The sequence below is a fragment of the Scyliorhinus torazame genome, chromosome 14, assembly GCF_047496885.1.
Source record: "Scyliorhinus torazame isolate Kashiwa2021f chromosome 14, sScyTor2.1, whole genome shotgun sequence".
NCBI classification, from domain to species: domain Eukaryota; kingdom Metazoa; phylum Chordata; class Chondrichthyes; order Carcharhiniformes; family Scyliorhinidae; genus Scyliorhinus; species Scyliorhinus torazame.
This window is the reverse complement of record NC_092720.1, coordinates 166,753,654-166,777,555: the sequence shown is the minus strand read 5'-3', so window position 1 is coordinate 166,777,555 and position 23,902 is coordinate 166,753,654. Positions and strand designations below refer to the sequence as shown.

General features: G+C 51.2%; 2 protein-coding genes and 1 long non-coding RNA gene across 3 annotated transcripts in view; 1 reads left to right on the top strand and 2 right to left on the bottom strand.

The window, feature by feature from the left end:
• The window catches only part of LOC140390184 (uncharacterized), a 211,190-nt gene that overhangs the window by 34,507 nt on the left and 152,781 nt on the right, over positions 1-23,902 (top strand). The window lies entirely within an intron of this gene.
• The window catches only part of LOC140390188 (uncharacterized), a 123,525-nt gene continuing 100,848 nt past the window's right edge, over positions 1,226-23,902 (bottom strand). The window contains exon 3 of the long non-coding RNA XR_011934580.1: positions 1,226-1,509. This is a non-coding gene — a long non-coding RNA (uncharacterized lncRNA). The remainder of the gene's footprint in view (positions 1,510-23,902) is intronic.
• LOC140390186 (small ribosomal subunit protein uS10-like) lies at positions 17,446-17,987 on the bottom strand. Its single transcript, XM_072475136.1, has one exon. The coding sequence runs from the start codon at positions 17,841-17,843 to the stop codon at positions 17,484-17,486; it is 360 nt and encodes a 119-aa protein (XP_072331237.1). The 5' UTR covers positions 17,844-17,987; the 3' UTR covers positions 17,446-17,483.

The following is a 23,902-nucleotide window of genomic DNA, read 5'->3' as shown; positions in this document are numbered from 1 at the left end:
CCGCTCAGGCTGGAGGGCCGGCCGCCCAACAGGCTGAGGAGAAGGAAGGGGTGCCAGTGAGGCTCCGCATCTTGCTGGACACCCACCCTGGTCCCTGGGTGCATGCAGCGACAACGGCCATATGGATGGACAACCCGATCACCCGAACCATCCAGCAGCCACCCACCGGGGGACCAAGGCCCCACCGATGGCAGCCCCCAGTGAGGGCAGTGCCAACCAACTATGCCCCTGGCAGCAGGGATGGGCGCATGTTGCCGTGTGGGGACCTGTCCGGCATCTCCCAGGCATCGGAGCAGAGGTGCATCAGTGACGCTCCATGAACATACAGCTGGTCTGCAATCATCAAATGCGCATTATGCCCGTCTGCGCCCGATACCTGGGCAGTGTACATGACTCGTTCATACTGGCGCACTCGGTGATCCCCAACATGTTCAAGGTGCACCCACCCGGCTGCAAGGCTGGCTGCTGGGCGACATGGGTTACGCAATGCGGTCATGGCTGATGATGCCTATACAGAGGCCACAGACGGAAGTGGAGACCCGCTACAACGATGCCTGTACAGCGGCCAGGGATGTGGTTGAGAGATGCTTCGGAGTCCTGAAGATGCGCTTCAGATGCCTAGACCGCTCTGGAGGGGCCCTCCAGTACGAGGCAAGGAGGGTCACCCGCACCGTGGTGGTCTGCTGCGTCCTCCACAACATCACGCAGCAGAGGGGCGATGTGCTGGAGGAGGTTGAGGAGGAAGGGCAGCCCTCGCCTGACGAGGAGGAAGGGGAGGGGGACAATGAGCGGGACATGGGACCTGGCCAGACACGGGAAGCCGCACATCACTACCACCAGGGCCAGCGCGCAAGGGACGCACTTGTCGCGATATGCTTCACAGACTAGGGGGTGGGGGGTCGCTGGCCAGGGGCACGGACACCACCATACCACAACCCCCCACCCCATCAAACCACCCGCATGCATACCCCCTCTGTTACACATAACTGCAGCGCTACGAGCTGGGGGCATGGGATTGGCAGTGACAGCGGGTCTGGTCCATGGGATGGAGGATGATGACAGTCCGCTTTGCGATGAGCTCCATGCTCCACATCGTTTGACAATATCTGACTCATGCCCACAGTAGCACCTTCCACCTGGGTGATCCCTGCATGTGAGCTGCCAATCCATCACACAGTCCTGTCGAATTGCAGGGAGTGCTGGGGATGGCCGGGGGGGGGGGGGGGGGGGGGGCAGTGCTGCTTCTGCCTCTACCTGCTGTACTGGACTGACTGTGTAGTGCGCACCAGATTGTCCCAGGAGCCTCGTCACTAGTTTGCCCAACCAAAGTGATAGTCTCTGAGATGGTGGAGGGTGTAGGAGACAGCTGTGACCACACTCCACTTCTTCTGGATCTCGGGCAGAGGGCTGGTGTTCAGACTGCTCTCCCGATCAGTGCTTTGCTGTCCGGGGAGCCCTGGCTGGCACTGGCTGGGGGCTCTGGAATGACCGGCCCCTTTCCAGCAGGTCCTGTAAGACACAAGATGGCACGTATGGTTAGACAGCTGGACAGGCGTGAGGCATGAGTGTGAGGGGGTGTGGGGAATGTGTGGAGGGGGAGGGGGGGCACATGTGTGTCATGAGGATCCGCAACTCGGCAGGGGGTCTCACTTCCTCGCCCGCCACCGGACTCCGTCTCGGCAACCTCACTTTCCTCAGGGCCGCCGACCATGTCTAGTGCCCTCTGCTCGGGCATGGTGAGGGACCGCAGTTCTGGTGGTCCCCCCCAATCTTCTCCCGCTCCCGGTGGTTGTGCTTGGCCTTCTCCGGGGGGTGGGAACACGAGCAGCAAAGACGTTCCGACGCAAGTAGCCCAAGTGTTGGGTAGATGGTAGCATGGTGGGCACCCAGCCATGGCAGTTGGCATGTGGGGCAGAGTGGGGGTTCGGCCGTACCCGGGGGGGCCGGGTTGTGGGGGGGTGGGTTTAGTGCTAGGGGTTCAGCGCTGCCTCCTTACCCTGGACCCCCTGAGGAGGTCATAGAGTTTCTTCTTGCACTGCATGCCAGTCTGGGCGACGTTGCCCACGGCGCTGACCGCCACTGCCACCTGCATCCAGGCCCGGCTAATGGCGGTGTCTGGTGGCCTACCTCCCAGGCTGGGGTACAGGGTCATCCGCCTCTTCTCCACAGTGTCCATGAGGATGTCCAGCTCAGCATCCCTGAACCATGGCGTTGCTCTCCTTCCAGCCGCCTTGTTAGCTGGGATGGTGTGTGGGGGGATGGAGTTACAGGGACTAGGTCACAAAAATGACTGAGGTACAGAGATGAGAGGCCTCATTCTAATTTTAAGGGATATGCTCTCTGCTGAATTCACCAACCAGAAGAAACTGTTTCTCTCTATTAAAAGGAAAGGTTGAGGTGGGCCTTCATGAATAACCTCAGCCAGAAGAGGAATTGAACCTGCACTGTTGGTCTCGCTCTGCGAGCAATCCAGCCAACTGAGCTAAACCCAGGACAGTTAATTAGAAAGACATTTTAAGGGCAGCACGGTGGCGCAGTGGTTAGCACAGCTGCCTCACAGCGCTGAGGTACCAGGTTCGATCCTGACTCTGGGTCACTGGCCGTGCGGAGTTTGCACATTCTCCCCGTGTTTGCGTGGGTTTCGCCCCCACAACCCAATGATGTGCAGGGTAGGTGGATTGGCCTCGCTCAATTGCCCCTTAATTGGAAAAAAATTAATGAATTGGGTACTTTAAAAGTTATTTTAAGAAAAGAGAGACATTTTAAGAAGCGAATGAAAAATGAAGGCGTGTGGTAGTCACTAGTCGTATATTACATATATTACAGCACTGCCCGTATAGTAGAGGTACAAGGGTAAATCCCTGCCTGCTGGCTCCGCCCAGTAGGTGGCGTATAAATGTGTGTACTCTCCTGTGCTGCAGCCATTCTGGTTCCAGCTACAGGAGGCACAACATCTTGCTCAATAAAGCCTCGATTGTTCCACTATTCTCATCTTTGTGGTAATTGATAGTGCATCAGCATGGGAATGCAGTACATAAACAAAGGGCAGAGAGAGGGAGAGAGATATGACAGTGAAGTTGAGAGATGGAGAATGCAAGAGATAGATAATAAATACAGAAAAAAGTGGTAGAGAGTAAGGAAGTGAGAGGTGTAGGGTAAAAGAGCAGAACAAAAATAGTGAGATAATAAGGTTGGAGAGACACAATGTGAAAGAGAGGGAAATAAAAACAGCTGCAGAGATCTGAGGCTTCACTCCAATTTTAAAAGGATAGTCGCACTTCTGGACTTGCCCACCACAAGAATTAAATTCTCTTTAACTCTCCCGTCTATTCCTTCAATCATCTTAAACATTTCAAAACATGGTCCCTTAAACCTGCTGTAGTGAAGGGACACAAGACTATGCGCCGGTCCTCATCACTTAAATCTTTTAGACATCCATCCAGATTCAATAATCTATCATTTCCATGTTTAGTAATATCCTCTCCTTCATATTTAAATGTTTTAATACCTACTCAAGTCCACCTTGTTAGTCTACCTGGTGAAAACTGAGGGAAAGTTATTGTCCAATATTTCTGTCAGAATGTTGTCATTCCTGTGAGTGTTTCCTGGTGGATAAGTTCAGTGACTCTGTCTTGATTCTCATTTATCTTTTGTTATTTGTGGGTCTGCTGGATACATTACTTTTCTATTCCTTCCTAATTTAAATGCAAAGTTTCTCTTTGCCTTCCTATTTAACTTCTTCCCTCACCTCTTGTCCTCATTCTCTCGTTTATCATCAATGTATTTTAGTCTCAGCCTTTTAACATCTCCCATGAATACTATCCTGTGAATATTATATTTCAGAGCTTTGCGGACATTTTCCTTCAATTCCTGATTTGTTATGTTCTAGGTGTAACATAAGCGGCTTCCTTGTGGTGCACTTGACAAAGGAAGGTTCAGACGTGGAGATAACTTCACCACGTTTATTAAACTATTTATACTTCTATTACTCGGGTTCGACACTACTGCTCATCCTACTATAGATACCCAGACAGACTAACCAGTTGCTGCAATCCACGTGGTGGGTGGAATATTGAATCAACCCTGTGTCTCTACTCACTGACTGTCTCCACTGTAAAGAGGCAGTTCATGTGTGTGGTGTCCTTTATATATGGGTTGGTGTAATGCCCCCCTGTGGTTGTGTCACTTCCGTGTGTATCATGAATGTCCATTGGTCATGTCCTATCTAACTGATCTATTGGTTGAGTGTGTGTGTGTGATATTTCTGGTGCTCCCTCTAGTGTCTAGCTAGCCTACATGCATTTACATTGATGCACATCACCACATCCCCCCTTTTTTATATGTTACATATTTTCTGTACACTTTTTAAGAAAATTTAACAAACAACAGGTAGATAGGTTAAGGTATATACAAGTCATGGGAACAGTGATTAAACAATAAGTCCAAAAACCATCAATCATCATGGTCAAATGTCTCTTTTGGTTATGAACGCCATCAATGTCCCTGTGCCACAGGAACCAAGAAGTGGTCAAATCACTTCGCTGTCTGATTTGGAGTCCCTTTCGTTTTTCGAATTTTGTGATGGTGCTGTCGGATGGCATCTTGTAGCTGATAAGGTGTTGGCGTTGAAGAGGTATCATCAACAGTATCATTCGAGGTCATGGATGTGCCATATGTTGAAGTTGGACAAGACTGTACATACTGGTTCTGGCCACATGCTGTGCTGGAAGGGTGATCCTGTTGAGAACCGTTGAAGCTTGTTGAATTGGAAACAGAATTGCTGCTCGCATAAATACCTGGTGATGGTGTGAAACTAGAACCTTGCATCTGATAGGAATATGCCGTCTGGCCAGGCTGTGGTGCAGCAAATCCTGGGCTGTAACTAAGGCATCCAGTCTGTAGTGCAGATTACGCTTGCGGTAGTCTTCCTTCGGTCTTGATTCCATTAGTGGGCAATCCGTAGTGCTGGCCTATTTGAGAATATGCTGCATAGACTGCTTGCTGCTGCATGCTTGAATACTGGGTTTGTCCAGCATGAGCTGTCATTGGTTGCACTGCTTATTATAGAATTTACAGTGCAGAAGGAGTGGAGAAATTTACAGTGCAGTGCTGATGTGGAAAAAATGTGTGGATATAGCTGTGGTGAATATTAGTGTATTCCTCTTGGACTGTAGCCGCTGCTTGTTATTAGTGACCCAGTGTAATTGTTAAGTGATCCATCTCCTGTCGTTGTGGCATCTGCTGTCACCCTGAGCGTGCCATCACTGAGGTTGCGGCACTCCCTGTCAGGAGTAAAGTCCGGCTTACGTGAATCAGAGTCGGCGTTTGGTTGCTCCCCATCTGGAGTCTGGTCTATTTTAACTGAGTCAGTGTTGGTTTGTTGATGCTCCCCGTCCGGAATCTTAGCAGGTTCACTGGAGTCAGCTGAGATTTCTTGAAACTGCACGTCTGGAGTCGGAACATGCAGGAATGCATTGACTTGTGGAGAGGTTCGAGCGAATGAGGGTGGAAGTATCATGGTGTCACCGGAGTCACCAGTGGTCTCACGGTGATCGTCGAGTGCCTCTGTACACACTAGCTGAGGTCTGTCACTTTGCACATCTTGCATGGGAAGTGGGATGCTGTCGTCACTCGTCTCACATACCGTGGGTAGAGCCTCAGTAGCTTCTTGTTGTTCACTTGGGTTGGGTAAATTGTCAGAGTCTTCGTCTGGTGGCGCAAACAATGTGGGTGGACTATCATTGTCTTGCTGTTGTCCTTCATTTGGGCTTGGACTGTCATCGTCGCTTTGTTCTTCACTGTTGCATGATAGACCGTCCTGCTGTGCACTGGAGCGTGGTAGACTGTCATAGTCTTCTTGCTGTTTACTTGAGCATGACAGACTTGCATCGTCTGCTGCTAGTTGGTCAGAGGAGGTTGCTAGACCCTCATGGTCTTGTTCCTGCAAGGACTGCACGTCGGAGTCTTGCGTTGCTTCTATCGTGGAGGCTGTCCACGAGCTCGCTGCGGAGGCTTGTGACACTGGAGTCACGTCTTGCGTGTGCAAGGACTGCGCTCTGGAGTCTTGCGTTTCTTCTATCGTGGAGTCTGTCCACAAGCTCGCTGTGGAGGCTTGTGACACTGGAGTCACTTCTTGTTCATGCAAGGACTGCGCTCTGGAGTCTTGCGTTTCTGCAGTTGTGGAGTCTGTCCACGAGCTCGCTGTGGAGGCTTGTGACACTGGAGTCACTTTTTGTTCATGCAAGGACTGTGGTGTGGAGTCTTGTGTGTCTTTCGTAGAGTTGGGAACCCTGAGCGGTGCATGGACCACTCTCTGTGTGGCAGCAGGCCACTCTCTTTGGACTTGTACCGCTCTCTGTCTCTTGGTGTCAGGCCGCAGCATAATCCTGCACTCACGAGTCGGGATGTCATATCTGCTGGGCTGAAGATCCTCAAATCCGAAGAACGAATCCGCGTCTGCGTCGGATTCAATACGGGGGTCGCCAATGTGCAACTCGTCTAGTTGCGGTTCGGATTCGGTACTGGGGTAGCCTCCCAAGGTGAAAGGTTCGTCTGTGTCGTTGTCTTCTAGGACCATATCATCACTGTTTGCATCGGAGCTGGCATTGGGCTCATGAGGTCCAGAGAAAATGTAAAGGTCGGTATCAAAGTATTCAAGGTCGGAATCATCGGTTTGGGCCTAGGTAACTGCTTGTTGCAGGGTTCTTCAGAGGTTAATTTCATTTCCTGGTTCAACATGAGGTATTGTGCTGTCATTCCAGGTGAAAGAAGGTTGTTTTACAGCTTTAAAAGATTTTTTCTTTGATTTGGGACGTTTCCCCTTTAAATGGGCATGGTCTGGGGCCTCTGATGTCATGACGCATGTGACATCATACGTAGGAAGCGTTTGCGCATCTGTTCCTTTACCGGGGGCCGTTTTCGTGATTGCGCGGCGTCTCGCAAGTGCAGTCCCTTTAGAAAGATGGCCGCTGATCAAAATTGTTCTCTGCTCCGAGATCTCGGTCTCGTAGTGAGTACTGGCGCTTCTCTTACCTTTAGAAGTTGGAGTGTGTTTTCCTCACAGTATTTGCCAAATTTGTCCAGGACTGCCTGGAAATCACTCCTGTTTTGCCCCTTGGAGAAGTTGAATTTTTAAAGATTTCTTCTGCTCTGGCACCGGCGATCGTGAGGAGAAGCTCTGTCTTTTCAGCATCGGCCACTTCTTCTAGTTTGACTGCCACCAGGAAGATTTCAAACATTTGCCGGAATACCCGCCAGTTTTCACGGAGATCGCCGTGGCACTGGAGCTGCTGCGGAACCCGGATCTCGAACAACTTGCCTGGGTATCATTGCTGGTTGTCACTGTACGCTGAGGTATGGCTATGTGAACTGAAACAATTCACTCCTGGTATCATGATTTGTTATGTTCTAGGTGTAACATAAGCGGCTTCCTTGTGGTGCACTTGACAAAAGAAGGTTCAGACGTGGAGATAACTTCAACACGTTTATTAAACTATTTATACTTCTATTACTCTGGTTTGACACTACTGCTAATCCTACTATGGCTACCCAGACTGACTAACCAGTTGCTGCAATCTACGTGGTGGGTGTAATATTGAATCAACCCTGTGTCTCTACTCATTGACTGTCTCCACTGTAAAGAGGAAGATCATGTGTGTGGTGTCCTTTATATATGGGTTGGTGTAATGCTCCCCTGTGGTCGTCTCACCTCTGTGTGTATCGTGAATGTCTGTTGGTCATGTCCTATCTAACTGATCTATTAGTTGAGTGTGTGTGTGTGTGATGTTTCTGGTGCTCCCTCTAGTGTCTAACTAGCCTACATGCACTTACATTGATGTACATCATCACAATTCCCTCCACTATTTGGTGTTCGGTAGAATGGCCTCTTTCATGTTATGTAATGTGACTGGAACCAATGTTCATCATGAAATAGTTTTCTGATTTAACCTCCCCTGACCTTTGCCTTCTCACAGAGCTTCCCTTTTGACCGTCCTGTCTCCCATCCTCCTACCGGCTTAAATACTCTTCCCTTTCCACCTTTCTCCTGTTCTGAGCTGAAATTGTGGGCATGATCTACCAGCTGCATTACTCCCGAAAAGCAGCGCGCAACACGACTGGTAGATGCCAGGGGATCCCTCTTCCAGGACCTACCCAGTTCCCCACACCTCGTGAGATCTAACACGATCGCACGAGCTGTTGCGATGTGGGCGGATCACTTTTTGGGGAAATCTGCACATTAGAGTGACATTCCCACGATCTATAGAAGACGATGGGATCTAACTCTATCACCTTGGAAATCTCGGGTGAGTGCTGTTCTTCACAAACGGAACTATACTCATGGGGGTCTCCCAGGAGATCAGAGGCCACCTGGTGCTTGCCCTCGGGTGGCAACCTGGTACTGCTGGTGGCACCTTGGCACTGCCAGCCTGGCACTTTGGCAGTGCCACATGGGTACCAGCCTGGCACTACCAAGATGCCACTGCAAGCTGGCATAGGCACTGCCTGGGTGCCAGGATGGCACTGCCAAGCTGGCATTTTTCCTGCTGCAGATCGGGCCTGGGATACCTTAGGTGAGTTGGGGCTTTGTGGGGCGGGGAGGGAGGTAGAGAGACCTTTTGCGGAGATCCTCAGTGCAGAAAACGTGACTAAGTGCGGCCTCGTTGGTGCGTTTCCCCGCTGAGGCCCTGTATCTATCCGAATGGGCGTTCAATGGCACAGTGTTTCTTGGCACTCTGAGCGCCAGGAAAAACCCGGTTAAACGCGCTTGCTACGGGACGCTGTAGATCACGCCCATTAACTCTGTTTCTCCCCACAGATGCTGCGCGTCCTGCTGAGTACATTCACCATTTGCTGTTTTTATTTCAAATTTGCCTTGTGACCACCTGGGAAATACTGAGGCAAAGATACTATCCAATATTTATTCTATTTCTCCCACATTCCCTGTGACGATGATTATTTTGAATCATTCATTGGTTATGTGCATATTGAGAGGTACCTTTTATTTATGCCTGCGGGGGAGGCGGTGGCATAGTGGTATAGTCGCTTAACTAGTAATCTAGAGATCTAGGATATTGATCTGGTGGTAGAATTTAAAAACTCAGTAAAATATCTGGAATGAAAAGTCTAATGATGACCATGAAACCATTATCGATTGTCGTAAAAACTCATCTGGTTCACAGGCAGCACGGTGGCGCGGTGGGTTAACACTGTGGCCTCATGGCGCCAAGGTCCCAGGTTCGATCCCGGCTTTGGGTCACTGTCCGTGTGGAGTTTGCACATTCTCCCATGTTTGCGTTGGTTTCGTCCCCACAACCCAAAAATGTGCAAGCTAGGCGGATTGGCCACGCTAAATTGCCCCTTATTTTCTTTTTTTTTAAAATATTTTTTTATTAAGGTTTTTTAACAACACAATTTTTCCCCTTACAAACAGTAACCCCCCCCCGTAACAAAATAACGCAAAATCTCACTGAGCAAGACATATACATGGCAAGATGGTATATTTACATAGCTTTATACACTGGCTCTTGGCCGTACGTACCGTTTCCCCCCACCCTCCATGCTATCTCCCGCTCGTCCATCCCCTCGAACAATCTCTCGTTTCCCCCCTCTCCCCCCCCCCCCCCCCCCAGGGTTGCTGCTGCTACTGATCGACCTTCTTCTAACGCTCCGCAAGATATTCTAGGAACGGTTGCCACCGCCTGTAAAACCCCTGTGCAGACCCTCTCAAAGCAAACTTAATTCTCTCCAATTTTATGAACCCCGCCATGTCGTTAATCCAGGCCTCCATGCTAGGGGGCTTCGCCTCCTTCCACAATAGCAAGATGCTGCGCCGGGCTACTAGGGACGCAAAGGACAGAATTCCGGCCTCTTTCGCCTCCTGCACTCCCGGCTCATCCACTACTCCAAATATTGCTAGTCCCCAGCTTGGCTTGACCCGGACTTTCACCACCTGGGATATTACTCCCGCCACACCTCTCCAGAACCCCTCCAATGCCGGGCATGACCAAAACATATGGACATGGTTCGCCGGGCTCCCTGAACATCTTTCACATCTATCCTCTACCCCAAAGAACCTACTCAGCCTCGCCCTCATCAAATGCGCTCTGTGAACCACCTTAAATTGTATCAGACTGAGCCTGGCACACGAGGAGGAGGTATTAACCCTACCCAGGGCATCCGCCTATAGCCCTTCCTTAATCTCCTCCCCCAGCTCCTCCTCCCATTTACATTTCAATTCTTCTACTAGCGCTTCCCCCTCTTCTTTCATCTCTTGGTATATTTCCGACACCTTGCCCTCCCCGACCCATGCCCCCGAGATCACCCTATCTTGAACTTCTTGTTCCGGGAGCAACGGAAATTCCCTCACCTGTCGCCTCACAAAAGCCCTCACCTGCATATATCTAAATGCATTTCCCAGGGGTAACTCAAATTTCTCCTCCAGTGCCCCTAGGCTCGCAAATGTCCCGTCAATGAACAGGTCCCCCATTATTCTTATCCCCGCCCGATGCCAGCCTTGGAACCCCCCGTCCATCTTCCCCGGGACAAACCGGTGGTTACCCCTGACCGGGGACCACACTGATGCTCCCATTGTACCCCTGTGCCTTCTCCACTGGCCCCAGATCCTTAGTGTTGCTGCCACCACCGGGCTTGTGGTGTATTTTGTCGGCGAGAGCGGCAGCGGTGCAGTTACCAACGCCCCCAGGCTTGTTCCTTTACAGGACACCATCTCCATCCTCTTCCATGCCGCCCCCTCCCCCTCCATGTCCCACTTGCGGATCATCGCCACGTTTGCTGCCCAGTAGTAACTCTAGGTTTGGCAAAGCCAACCCTCCTCGGTCCCTGTTGCGTTCCAAGAACCCTCTCCTAACCCTCGGGGTCTTATTTGTCCACACATACCCCATAATACTCCTACCTACTCTCTTGAAAAAGCCCTTGGTGATCACGATGGGGAGGCACTGAAACACGAACAAAAACCTCGGAAGGACCACCATTTTGACCGTCTGCACCCTACCCGCCAACGAGAGCGGGAGCATATCCCATCTTTTAAAAGCCCCCTCCATTTGCTCCACCGCCCTCGTCAAATTCAGTTTATGTAGGGCCCCCCAACTTCTGGCTATCTGGATCCCCAGATACCGAAAACTCCTCTCCGCCCTCCTCATCGGCATGTCCCCTATCCCTCTTACCTGGTCCCCTGCCTGTAATACAAAAAGCTCACTCTTCTCTACATTAAGCTTGTAGCCCAAGAACTCTCCAAACTCCTTCAGAGTCTGCATGACCTCCACCATCCCCTCCATTGGGTCCGCCACGTATAGCAGCAGGTCATCCGCATATAGCGATACCTGATGCTCCTCTCCCCCGCGGACTATCCCCCTCCATTTCTGAGACTCCCTAAGTGATATGGCCAAGGGTTCGATCGCCAATGCAAACAACAGGGGGGACAGGGGGCACCCCTGTCTCGTCCCTCGGTACAGCCGAAAGTATTCCGACCTCCGCCGGTTCGTCACTACGCTCGCCACCGGGGCGCTGTAAAGGAGCTTAACCCATCTAATAAACCCTCCCCCGAACCCAAACCTGCGCAATACCTCCCAGAGGTATTCCCACTCTACTCGGTAAAAAGCTTTTTCCGCGTCCATAGCTGCCACTATCTCCGCCTCTCTCTCCTCCGATGTCATCGTTATCATGTTTAAGAGCCGCCGCACATTGGTATTTAACTGCCTGCCCTTTACGAATCCCGTTTGGTCCTCATGAATCATCCCCGGGACACAGTCCTCAATCCTAGTGGCCAGTACCTTCGCCAATAGCTTAGCATCCACATTGAGGAGCGAAATCGGCCTGTACGATCCATATTGCAGTGGATCCTTGTCTCGCTTTAGAATCAAGGAGATTGTCGCCTCCGACATTGTCTGAGGCAGGGTTCCCTCCTCTCTTGCCTCGTTAAAGGTCCTCACTAGTAGCGGGGCCAGCAGGTCCACATATTTTCTATAGAATTCCACCGGGAACCCGTCCGGCCCCGGGTCCTTCCCCGCCTGCATGCTCCCCAAACCCTTACTCAACTCCTCCAACCCAATTGGTGCCCCCAAACCCACCGCCTCCTGCTCCTCCACCCTCGGGAACCCCAGCTGGTCCAGGAATCGCCTCATCCCCCCCTCCCCACCTGGGGGCTGGGATCTATACAGCTCTTCATAGAAGTCCTTGAATACCTTATTTAGTTTCGTTGCACTTCGAACCGTGGCTCCCCTTCCATCTTTGATTCCCCCTATTTCCCTCGCTGCCGCCCTCTTATGGAGCTGGTGCGCCAGCATCCGACTAGCCTTTTCCCCATACTCGTAAGTCGCCCCTTGCGCCTTCCTCCACTGTGCCTCCGCCTTGCCCGTGGTCAGCAGGTCAAACTCCGTCTGGAACCGTCGCCTTTCTCCTAGTAATCTTTCCTCCGGGGCCTCTGCGTATCTCCTGTCCACTCGCAAGATCTCCCCCACTAACCTCTCCCTTTCCATTCCCTCTATCTTCTCCCTATGAGCCCTGATGGAGATCAGCTCTCCCCTGATCACCGCCTTCAACGCCTCCCATACCACCCCTACTCGCACCTCCCCATTGTCGTTGGCCTCCAAGTACCTTACAATACACCCCCTCACCTTCCCACACACCACCTCATCGGCCAGCAGTCCCACATTCAGCCGCCACAGCGGGCGTTGGTCCCTCTCCTCTCCCAGCTCCAGTTCCACCCTGTGCGGGGCATGGTCCGAAACGGCTATGGCCGAATACTCCGTCCCCTCCACTCTCGGGATGAGCGCCCTGCCCAGAACAAAGAAATCTATTCGGGAGTAAGCCTTATGCACGTGGGAGAAAAAAGAAAATTCCCTGGCCTGCGGTCTTGCAAATCTCCATGGGTCCACTCCCCCCATCTGATCCATAAACCCCCTAAGTACCTTGGCCGCCGCCGGCCTCCTTCCCGTCCTTGATCTGGAGCGGTCCAGTGCTGGGTCCAGCACCGTATTGAAGTCCCCTCCCATTATCAGTCCTCCTACCTCCAGGTCCAGAATGCGCCCCAACATGCGCTTCATAAATCCCGCATCATCCCAGTTCGGGGCGTATACATTTACCAACACCACCCACGTCCCTTGCAACCTACCACTCACCATCACATATCTCCCTCCTTTATCCGCTACGACAGTCTTGGCCTCAAATGACACATGCTTTCCCACCAGAATTGCCACCCCTCTATTTTTTGCGTCCAATCCCGAGTGAAATACCTGTCCTACCCATCCCTTTCTTAACCTGACCTGGTCCGCCACCTTCAGGTGTGTCTCTTGGAGCATTGCCACGTCTGCCTTCAGTCCCTTCAAGTGTGCGAACACTCGAGCCCGCTTCACCGGCCCATTCAGGCCCCTCACGTTCCACGTTATTAGCCGGATTGGAGGGACTCTCACACACACACCCCCCACCCCCACCGACTAGCCATCTCCTTTTCTGGGTCAGTCCCTTGTCCGCGTCTCCCTCACTCTCCAGTCCCCCAGCCGGGGGACCCCCGTCCCAGCCACCTCTTCTGTGTCCCGGTCTCTTTCGGCCAGTGCAGCAGCAACCCTTCCCCCCCCCCCCCCCCCACTAGATCCCCGTCTAGCATTTTTGCTCCCCCCATATCCCTCCCGTAAGTCAGCTGACACCTGTTGACCCCGGCTTCCCCCGCCATCCCTTTAACCCCCCCGTGTGGGAATCTTCCAATCAGTGTACATTCCTTTGTTCCCCTTCCCGCCTTTTTTGCCGCGCGCGGGAAAGACAACCCCGCGCCTTCCAAAGCCTGCCCCGCCCCCCATGGCGCAGCTCCTGTTGTGGCCTTGTCCCTCTCATCCAGCCCATATAGCATTTCCTGCGCGTGGTTGACCCCCAATGTACAACAACCATCATACTTCAACCCTCAAACACCCCCTCCCACACAAACCCTCAATTAGAGTCCAATTTTTCAGCTAGTATAAAGGGCCACGCCTCTTCGGGCGTTTCGAAGTAGTGGTGTTGGCAATTATGTGTAACCCACAGTCGCGCTGGCTGCAACATTCCAAATTTCACTCCTTTCCGATGGAGCACCGCTTTGGCCCGGTTGAAACCCGCTCTCCGCTTAGCGACCTCCGCGCTCCAGTCCGGGTATATTCTGATCTCCGCATTGTCCCACTTGCTGCTCCGTTCCTTCTTGGCCCATTTCAGGACCCTCTCTCTGTCCGTAAACCGGTGAAATCTCACCACCATCGCCCTTGGCGGCTCTTTTGCCTTGGGCTTCCTCGCTAGCACTCGGTGCGCCCCATCCAGCTCCAGCAATCCCGGGGGGGCCTCCGCATCAGCGTCTCGATCATTGTGCCCGCATATGCCGCGGCATCGGCCCCCTCCACTCCTTCTGGGAGACCCAGGATCCTCAAGTTGTTTCTCCTTGATCTGTTCTCCAGGTCTTCGAGTCTTCCCGCCCACGTCTTGTGCAGCGCCTCGTGCCGCTCCACTCTCTCCGCCAGGCCCACGAGCTCGTCGTCGTTCTCACCACTTTTTCCTGGATCTTCACCTCTTGGGCTTTCTGGGTTGCTCCAAGTTTTTCAACCATTGCCAGTATAGGCGCCACCATCTCCTTACGCAGCTCCTCGAAGCAGCACTTGATGAACTCTTTCATCTCCTCTCTGTCCGTGGGCGCCGCCATTTTGTTTTTTCCTTTTTCTTCTTTTCCCGCTGCTCCAGGGCCGCTTTTTTCGCCGTTTCGCTGCGGGTCCAATCCATGCAGGTCTGTAGGGGACTTTCTCCTTCCTTCCCCACGGGTTTTTTTTTAACAATGCCGTTGGGGCTCCGTTAGCGGGTCCAAAAGTCCGTTTTCGCGGGAGCAGCCGAATCGCGCGGCTTACCTCCGCATCGCCGCAACCCGGAAGTCCTAAATTGCCCCTTAATAGGAAGAAAATAAATTGGGTACTCTACATTTATTTTTAAAAACTCATCTGGTTCACTAATGTCCTTTAGGGAAGGCAATCTGCCAAACCTAACTGGTCTAGCCGACGTGAGACTCCAGATCTACTAACATCTGAGGGTTTGTGCCAAATGTGGGAGAGCTGTCTCACAGACTAGTCAAGCAACAGCCTGATATAGTGATACACACGGAATCATACCTTACAGACATTGTCCCAAACACCATTATCGCCATTCCTGGGTTTGTCCTGTCTCACTGGCAGAACAGACACAGGAGAGATGGTGGCACATGGTATACAGTCAGGAGGGAGTTTCCATGGGAGTCCTCAACATTGACTCTGGACCCCATGATGTCTCATGGCTTCAGGTTAAAAGTAGGCAAGGAAACTTCCTGCTGATTACCACGTGCTGCTGAATCAGTACTCCTCCATGTTGAACATCACTTGGTGGAAGCACGGAGGGTGGCAAGGGCTCAGAATATAGTCTGGGTGGGTAAATTCAATGTCTACTACCAAGAGTGGCTCAGTAGTACCACCACAGACCGAGCAGGCCGGGTCCTAAAGGATTTTGCTGTTAGACTGGGACTGCAGCAGGTGGTGAGGAACCAATAAGAGAGAAAAACAGACTTGCCCTCATCCCCACCAACCTGCCTGCAGATGCATCTGTCCATGACCGTATTAGTAGAAGTGACCAACGCACAGTCATTATGGAGAAAAAGTCCTGTCTTCACATTGAGTGTTGTGTGGCACTACCACTGTGCTAAATGGGATAGACTTCGAACAAAGCTAGCACCTCAAAACTGGGCATCCATGAGTTAGCAGCAGAAGTGTACAATGAATAGTTCAAGAGAGCATGCCAAGAGCAACACCAGGCATACCGAAAAATGAGATGTCAATCTGGTGAAGCTACAAAACAGGACTACTTTTGTGCCAAACAGCATAAGCAGTAAGTAATAGACAGAGCTAAGCGATTCCACAAAATGCATCAGATCTAAACTCTGAAGTCCTGCCACATCCAGCTGTGAATGGTGGTGGCCGATTAAACAACTCACTGGAAGAGGAGCCTCCACAAATATTCCCATCCTCAATGACGGAGGAGCCCAGCACATCTGTGTAAAAGACAAGACTGAGGCATTCACAACAATCTTCAGCCAGAAGTGCTGTGTGGATGATTCATCTCTGTCTCCTCCGAAGGTCCCCAGCAACACAGATGTCAGTCTTCAGCCAATACAATTCACTCCACGTGATATCAAGAAACGGCTGAAGGCACTGGATACTGCTAAGGCTATGGGCCTGACAATATTCGGGCAATAGCTCTGAAGACTAGTGCTCCAGAACTTGCAGCACCTCTAGCCAATCTGCTTCAATACAGTTACAACACTGGCATCAACCCGGCAATGTGGAAAATTGCCCAAGTGTGTCCAATACACAAGAACCAGGACAAACCCAACCCAGCCAATTACCGCCCTACTCACAATCATCAGCAAAGTGATGGAAGGAGTTACTAACAGTGCTATCAAGCGGCATTTACTCAGCAATAATCTGCTCCCGGATGCTCGGTTAGGGTTCCACCAGGGTTATTCAGTCCCTGATCTCATTACAGCCCTAGTTCAAACATGGACAAAAGAGGGGAATGCCAGTGATGAGGTGAGAGTGATTTCCGTTGACATCAAGGCAGCATTTGACCGAGTATGGCATCAAGGAGCCCTAGCAAAACTGGAGTCGATGGGAATCAGGAGGAAAGTCTCCGCTGATTGGAGTCATATCTGGCACAAAAGAAGATGGTTGTGGTGGTTGGAGGTCAATCATCTCCGCTCCAGGACATCACCTGCAGGAGTTCCTCAGGGTAATGTCCTAGGCCCAACCATCTTCAGCTGCTCCATCGATGACCTCCCGTCCATCATAAGGTCAGATGACTGCACAATGTTCAACATTCGCGACTCCTCAGGTAATGAAGCAGTCCATGTCCAAATGCAGCAAGACCTGTACAATATCCAGGCTTGGGTTGACAAGCGGCAAGTTACGTTCGCACCACACAAATGCCAGAAAATGACCATCTCCTACAAGAGAGGATCTAACCTTCAACCCTTGACATTCAATGGCAATAGCATCTTTGAAACCCCCACAACCAACATCTTGGGGGTTACTATTGATCAGAAACGACTAATAATGTGGCTAATAGACTTCCAGTGGTGGCCACGGAGTGAGTGGTCGCACACAGGAAGCTCCGGTTCGAAGCCGTTGGTTTGAGCTCTTTTTACACAAAAGTGGGGAGTTTCGGCAGGAAAGTGTAGTTGGAGGTGTGGAGAAATTCCCCCGTGAGTTGGATGTCTGCTGGTTACTAGACCCGGCAAAAAAAGGTTAAGGACCTGGCCAAGGAACTGGATTAGACCTGTGGCGCAGTATCAATTGTGAAGATGGCAGAGAGGAAAGGGTCGTTGCAAGTTGGAAAGCCCCAGATGGAGCAGTTTAACCGCAGCCGTTATTTTTATTTTATTTATTTATTTTTTTTGGATTTTAAATTTATTTTATTGTACTTATTTCCATAGACATTTAGGCATCAGCAATTGTAACTTCCACTTCCACACCAGGCTCGATACTTATGGAGGTGATCTGTTTCACAATTTCAGATGGACTGTGTAAATCAATCAGACGCTTGTGGATCCTTATTTGGAAGCGATCCCAGGTTTTGGAACCTTCACCACAAGGAGTCTTTCTTGTTGTGATACGCAGAGTCTTGGTGGGCATGCGAACAGGTCCCTTGACCTTCAGATTCTTCTCTTTGGCACCACGAATTAGATCAGCACAAACCTTCTCAAGTGATTTTACGTTCCGGCTGGTCAAGGTAATTCTAATTCGGTGAATTGCGACCTCCTGTTCGACAGGTGCTTTGCCAGGATCTTTAAATGCCATGGTAACTTCCTGACCGACTTATCCGTTGACTTCTTCGCTTGAGACTCTGAAAGTGAACGAACAGCGGTGAGCCAGGAGCGTACAGAGCCTGCCAACCTGCACTCAGGCCGCAATCACAACTGGAAGAGCCCGCAGCCGTTATTAAAGAAGATTTCCACGAGCAAAGAAAGGAGATGCACGAGGATCGGTTGAAGGCCATTGAGGGAGCAGTAGCAATCCTGAAAGGATCGATGGAGCAAGTGGAGAAATGTCTTGAGGTACAGGGTCGTAGATACAAGAGATGAAGAAGGTGATGTCCGATCACAGCGGCGTTGGAGGCAGAAGTGGGGATTCTGGCAGACCTTTGCAAGTCACTGAGGGCAAAGGTAGAGGAGCAGAACTGTTCCAGAAGGCAAAATTTGCTTATTGTCGGCCTGCCAGAGGGTGTGAAAGGTACAAGTGCGACGAGATACGGTTCAAGGATGCTGGCGGGTCTGGTGGTGGAGGAGGTGCTGGACAAGGCCCCAGAGGTGGATAGGGTGCCTAGGTCCCTAAGGCAAAAGCCAAGATCAGGGAAGCCACCGCGGACAGTGATTGTGAGGCTTCACAAGTTTGTGGAGAAGGAAAAGATCCTGCGGTTGGCCAGGGAGAAGCGGAACTGCAAAAGGGAGGGGAACCGGGTCCAAATTTACCAAGGTATCGTTGCAGAACTGGCGAAGAGGTGTGCCAGATTTAACAAGGCCAAAGCGGCGCTGTACTGAAGGCAGATTCAGTTTGGGGTACTGTACCTGGCAAAACTATGGGTAACTTTTGACGGTCGGGAGTATTGTTTTGAAATGCCAGAAGAGGCCAATGACTTCATAAGAGACCATAAATTGGAGGAGAACTGAATGTCAATGGAAGACGGAGGAGCTGGAACTGCAGAGGCAAGCAGATGCAGGTATTTTGGGGGTCTGGAGAGTGGGGAATTTTGGGGTTGTGTGATTTTGTTGTTGTTTGCTAAAGGGGTGATGTGGCAGAGTGGAGACTGAGCGTGGTTATGTGTGGAGAAGGGGGCCATCTTGGATGGGCTGGGTTCAGGGTGAAATTAAAGGAGGTAGAATCAGATGGGGATGATGCCGGACAGTAAAGTGGAGTGGAGGCGTAAGCCTCTCGTAAGATTCGTAACATGGAATGTACGGGGACTGGATGGCCCGGTGGAGAGGTCTCAGGCCTTCGTGCACCTGTGGCGTTTGAAGGTGGCGGTGGTCTTTCCACAGGAGGTGCACCTCCTGGTGAAGGATCAGGTCAGTTTGAGGAAGGGATGGGTGGGACAGGTATTCCACTTGGAGTTTGATTCAAAGTCGCGTGAGGTGGTAACCTTGCTGAGGAAAAGGAAGTTGATGGTAGAGGTCAAGGAAGTGTATGACTCGGGTGGGAAGTATGTGATTGTGAGCGGGGTGTTGGAAGGGATGCTGGTGGTGCTAGTGAATGTATATGCGCCAAATTGGGATGACGTGGGGTTTGTGAAGGGGTTGCTGGGAATGATTCCGGACCTAGACAGGCATCTGTTGATTGTGGGAGGCGATTTCAACTGGAACCCAGATTGGTCAGGTCGAGCCCCAAGTCAATGGGAAGGTTGAGGATGGCGAAGGAGTTGGGAGGGTTTACGGAATGCATGGGAATGGTGGACCCATGGCGGGTTAGATCCGGGGTGGGGGCGGGGGGGCGGAGGGAGTACTCCCTCATCTCGCATGTGTACAAGATCTTCTCCAGAATTGATTTTTTTCTGTAGTGAGTCGAACGGTGTTGGTGGGGGTGGAGTACGTGGGTATCTCAGATCAAGCGCCGCACTGGTTGGAGATCGGACTTAGTTCGAGGCAGGAGCAGAGGCCGAGATGGAGGCTAGATCAGGACTTTTGGTGATAAGGGGTTTTGTAAGAAGGTGCAGTCGGTGATCAGAGACGATTTGGAGCTGAATCAGAATGTGGAGTTGTCGACGGCCACGTTTTGGGAGGTGTTGAAGGCGGTGGTTTGGGGGAAGGTTATTTTGTTCAAGGCGCACAGGGACAGGAGGAGGGAGTTGTATGGACGGTTGTTGGACAAGATAGTCGAGGTGGATAGTAAATATTCAAAAGCTCCCACCGAGGAGCAGTTGGTTGGTAGTTTGACGGGGTGATGATGGGAAAGGCAATGGGGCAGCTACGGAGGGTGAGGGGGTTGCAAAATGAATATGCAAAGAAGGCGAGTCGCATGTTGGTCCACCAGCTACGGGGGCAGGCCGTGTCTAGGGAACTTTTGAGGGTGCGGAAGGGGGAGGTAGACTCGGAGCCAGGGAGGATGAATGAAGCATTTAGGGAGTATTGTGAGAAGCTGTACAGGGCTGAACCAGGTGGTAAGGAAGGAGATATGGGGCAATTTTAGGATGAGCTGGAGTTCCCAAAACTGGATTAAGAGAGGAGGCAGGCATTGGAGGAGCAGTTAGGGCTGAGGGAGGTGATGGATAGCATAAGGGGGATGAAGCTGGGGATCTTCCCAGGGTCAGACGGCTATCCGGCGGAGTTCTATAAGGAGTTTGCGATGGAGTTGGCAGCACATTTGCTGGGGATTGTTAACGAGGCGCTGGAGAAGGGAGAGCTACCAGTGACATTGAGACAAGCATCGATTATGCTAATCCCGAAGAAGGGGAAGGACCTTTTGGAATGTGGATCATCTCGGCCCATTTCACTGCTAAACACGCATGTGAAAGTTTTGGCCAAGCTAGTGGTGGAGAGGATGGAGCGAAGTGTTCCAGGGATGGTCGAAGAGGACCTAACGGGCTTCGTAAAGGGCAGTAACATCAGGAGGCTGTGATTATGATCCCATCAGAGTACTGGAGGTCGTGGTCTCCATGAATGCGGAGATGGCTTTTGACCGGGTGAAGTGGAGGTATCTTGAGGTCCTGGGAAGGTTTGGGTTTGGCCTGAAGTTTGTGGCTTGGGTGTGTCTGTTGTATGTGGCTCCAGTGGTGAGTGTGCGGATAAATGAGATGAGCTCATGGGGTTTTGGGTTGCACAGGGGAACGGATCAGCGGTGTTTCCTGTTTTTCATGTTGGCGATAGAGCCCTTGGTGATGGCCCTCCGTGCGGGATCAGTGGAGTGGCAGGGGTTTGTGATGGGGAGTAGGTAACACTGGGTGTTGATGTACGCAGACAACTTGTTGCTATTCATGTCGGACCCCCTGAAGAGTATGGGGAGAATTATGGACATACAGGAGAGGTTTGGGGCCTTTTTGAAACATTGAAAGTCGGAAATGTTTCCGGTGAATGCGGTGGGTGGGGAGCCAATCTGGGGGCATTGCCATTTAGGGCAGCCATGGACAGGTTCGGGTATTTGGGGGTCCAAGTGATGGGGGAGTGGTCGACGATGCACAAGTAGAATCTGACAACGTTGGTGGAGGAGATTAGGGGGGATTTTAGGAGGTGGGATACACTGCACCTCACACTGGCGGGGGAGTGTCCAGGTGGTTAAGATGAATGTGCTGCCGAGGCTCCTACTTGTACTCCTGATCCTCTCGATCTTTATCCCTAAGGCTTTTTTCCAGAAATTGGAAGCATGATCTTGGAGTTTATGTGGGCGGGGAAGGTACCAAGGATAAAGAGGGCCCTGTTACAGAGGCAGAGGCAGCAAGGTGGGTTGGCATGACCAAACCTGCTGCATTACTACTGGGAGGCAAATATGGAGAAGGTGAGATGGTGGTTGGAGAGAGGGGAGTTAGAGTGGGTTAGGATGGAAGAGGAGTCCTGTAGCGGGTCCAGCCTGAGGGCCATGGTGATGGTGTAGCTTATGCTGGCACTGGGAGGTACACGGTGAGCCCGGTTGTGCAGTCCATGATTAAGGTGTGGAACCAGTTGAGACACTTTAGGATGGAGAAGATGTCGGTGCTGACACTGTTGTGTGCAAACCATAGGTAAAGCCGGGGGAGGAAGATGGCATGTATAGTAAGTGGAGGGAGATAGGGCTGGTGAGGGCAAGGGATTTGTACTTGGAAGAGAAGTTTGCAGTTCTGGAAGAGCTGCAGGAGAGGGTGGAGCTGCCGAAGGGAGGTGAATTCAGGTATTTACAAGTGAGGGATTTCACGCAGAAGGAATGGAGAAGGTTTCCAAGCTGCTGGAGAATACCATGCTGGAGCGGTTGCTGCTCCTGGATGTGGAGGGGGAGGGCAGGGTTGGCGACATATATGGTTGACTGGGGTGACAAGGAGGAAGCGCATGTGGTGAGGATCAAGAATAAATGGGAGGAGGAGCTGAGTTGGGAGAAATTTGTGCGCGAGGATGAGTTTAATTCAACTCAAGGTGGCGCACATGGTGCAAATGACCCGGGCTCTTCCAGGGGGTGGCAGACAAGTGGGAGAAGTGTGGGCGAGGGGCAGCGAATCATGCGCACATATGGTGGGGCTGTGAGAAGTTGGAGAGATACTGGGAGCTGGTATTCGGGACACTATCGAAGATTGTGGGGCTAGAGGTCAGGCTGGACCCAATGGTGGCAATCTTTGGGGTTTCGGAAATGGTGCAGCTGATGGAGGGGAGAAGGGCCGATGTCATGGCCTTTGCCTCTCTAATTGCCCAGCGAAGGATATTGGTGGTCGGTAACATCCTCAGGGGTAGCGGCCTGGCTGGGGGATTTGTATGACTTCCTTCAGCTGGAAAAGATCAAGTTGAGGGGATCAGCGGAGGGCTTTGAGACACGGTGAGGACTGTTCATGACAATGTTTGAGCAATTGTTTGTTGCCGGGGGGGGGGGTGGGGAGAGGAGTGACAAGGGGGAAAAATTGTACAAACTGTGAACTGAGGGGGTGTTGACAATGTCATGGATTTGTGTTTTTGTATTTTTGAATATATTTGGAAGAAAATACATTTACGAAAATACTGTGGTTACCAGAGCAGGTCAAAGGCTCGGGCTCCAGTGGTGCGTACCTCACCTCCTGATCCCACCAAAGATTGTCCACCATCTACAAGGCACAAGTCAGGGGTGTAATGGAACACTTGAGTGTAGCTCCGACAACACTCTGGAAGCTCGACACCATCCATGACAAAGCAGCCCGCTTGAGATACCCTCAATTACAACTCGAGAAAGAGGATTGGTAATACAAAGGCTTTAATTAGCAGAGAACCAGTCAGCTACCGAGAAGTGTGCTCACTGCACACTGCCCACTGGACATTACCTTATCTATGGCTCCCTGGGGGGTGGAGCCGGAGGCAGAGTCCCTCAGGGTTCCAAACCCGGTCTTAAAGGGATCATTACATTAAAGGTGCAGTAACCATTCATCACACCGCTTAATTGCTAAACTTCCTCAAACATTCAAACACTCCACCACCAACGAACAATGGCAGTCTTGTGTACCATCTACAAGATGCTCTGCAGTAACTCAGCAAAGTTCCTTCGACAGCACCTTCCAAAACCACGACCACTACCATCTAGAAGGGCAAGAGCAGCAGATACATAGGAACACTGCCACGTGGAGGTTCCCTTCCAAGACACTCAGCACCTTGAGTTGGAAATTTATCGCCATTCCTTCACTGTTGCTGGGTTAAAATCCTGGCACTCCCTTCCAAATAGCACACTATGTATTCCTACACCACATGGACTGCAGTGGTTAAAAGAAGGCAACTCACCACCACATTCTGAAGGGCAAGAAAGGACGTGTAATAAATGCTGGCATAGCCAGCGACCCCAACATCCCGTAAATGAATAATTTTTTTAACACTTCACCATTTCTTTCGATATTCCATTTTTATCACTTCCTAAGTTTCTTTTTTCAAATCTGCGACATCCTTTATTTTCAATCCACATGAACCAATGTCTTTTATTTGGATTTCAGTTCAATCCTGATCACTGTGTTCACCTCTGGTGTTTCATTTTTGACAATTGCTTCTTGTTTTCTTGAATATATTTCCCCTAATCTGTATCAATAACTGAAGTTATTCCCATGACTGTTCACTTTCTTTATTAGACAATATTCTGCTCTCTCTCTCCTTCACTGCTGTGAGGTTCATGCTCTTCACCACCTTTCACAGCTTCAGGAACCCAGACACAAAGACAATACTGACACCTGCAGCTCC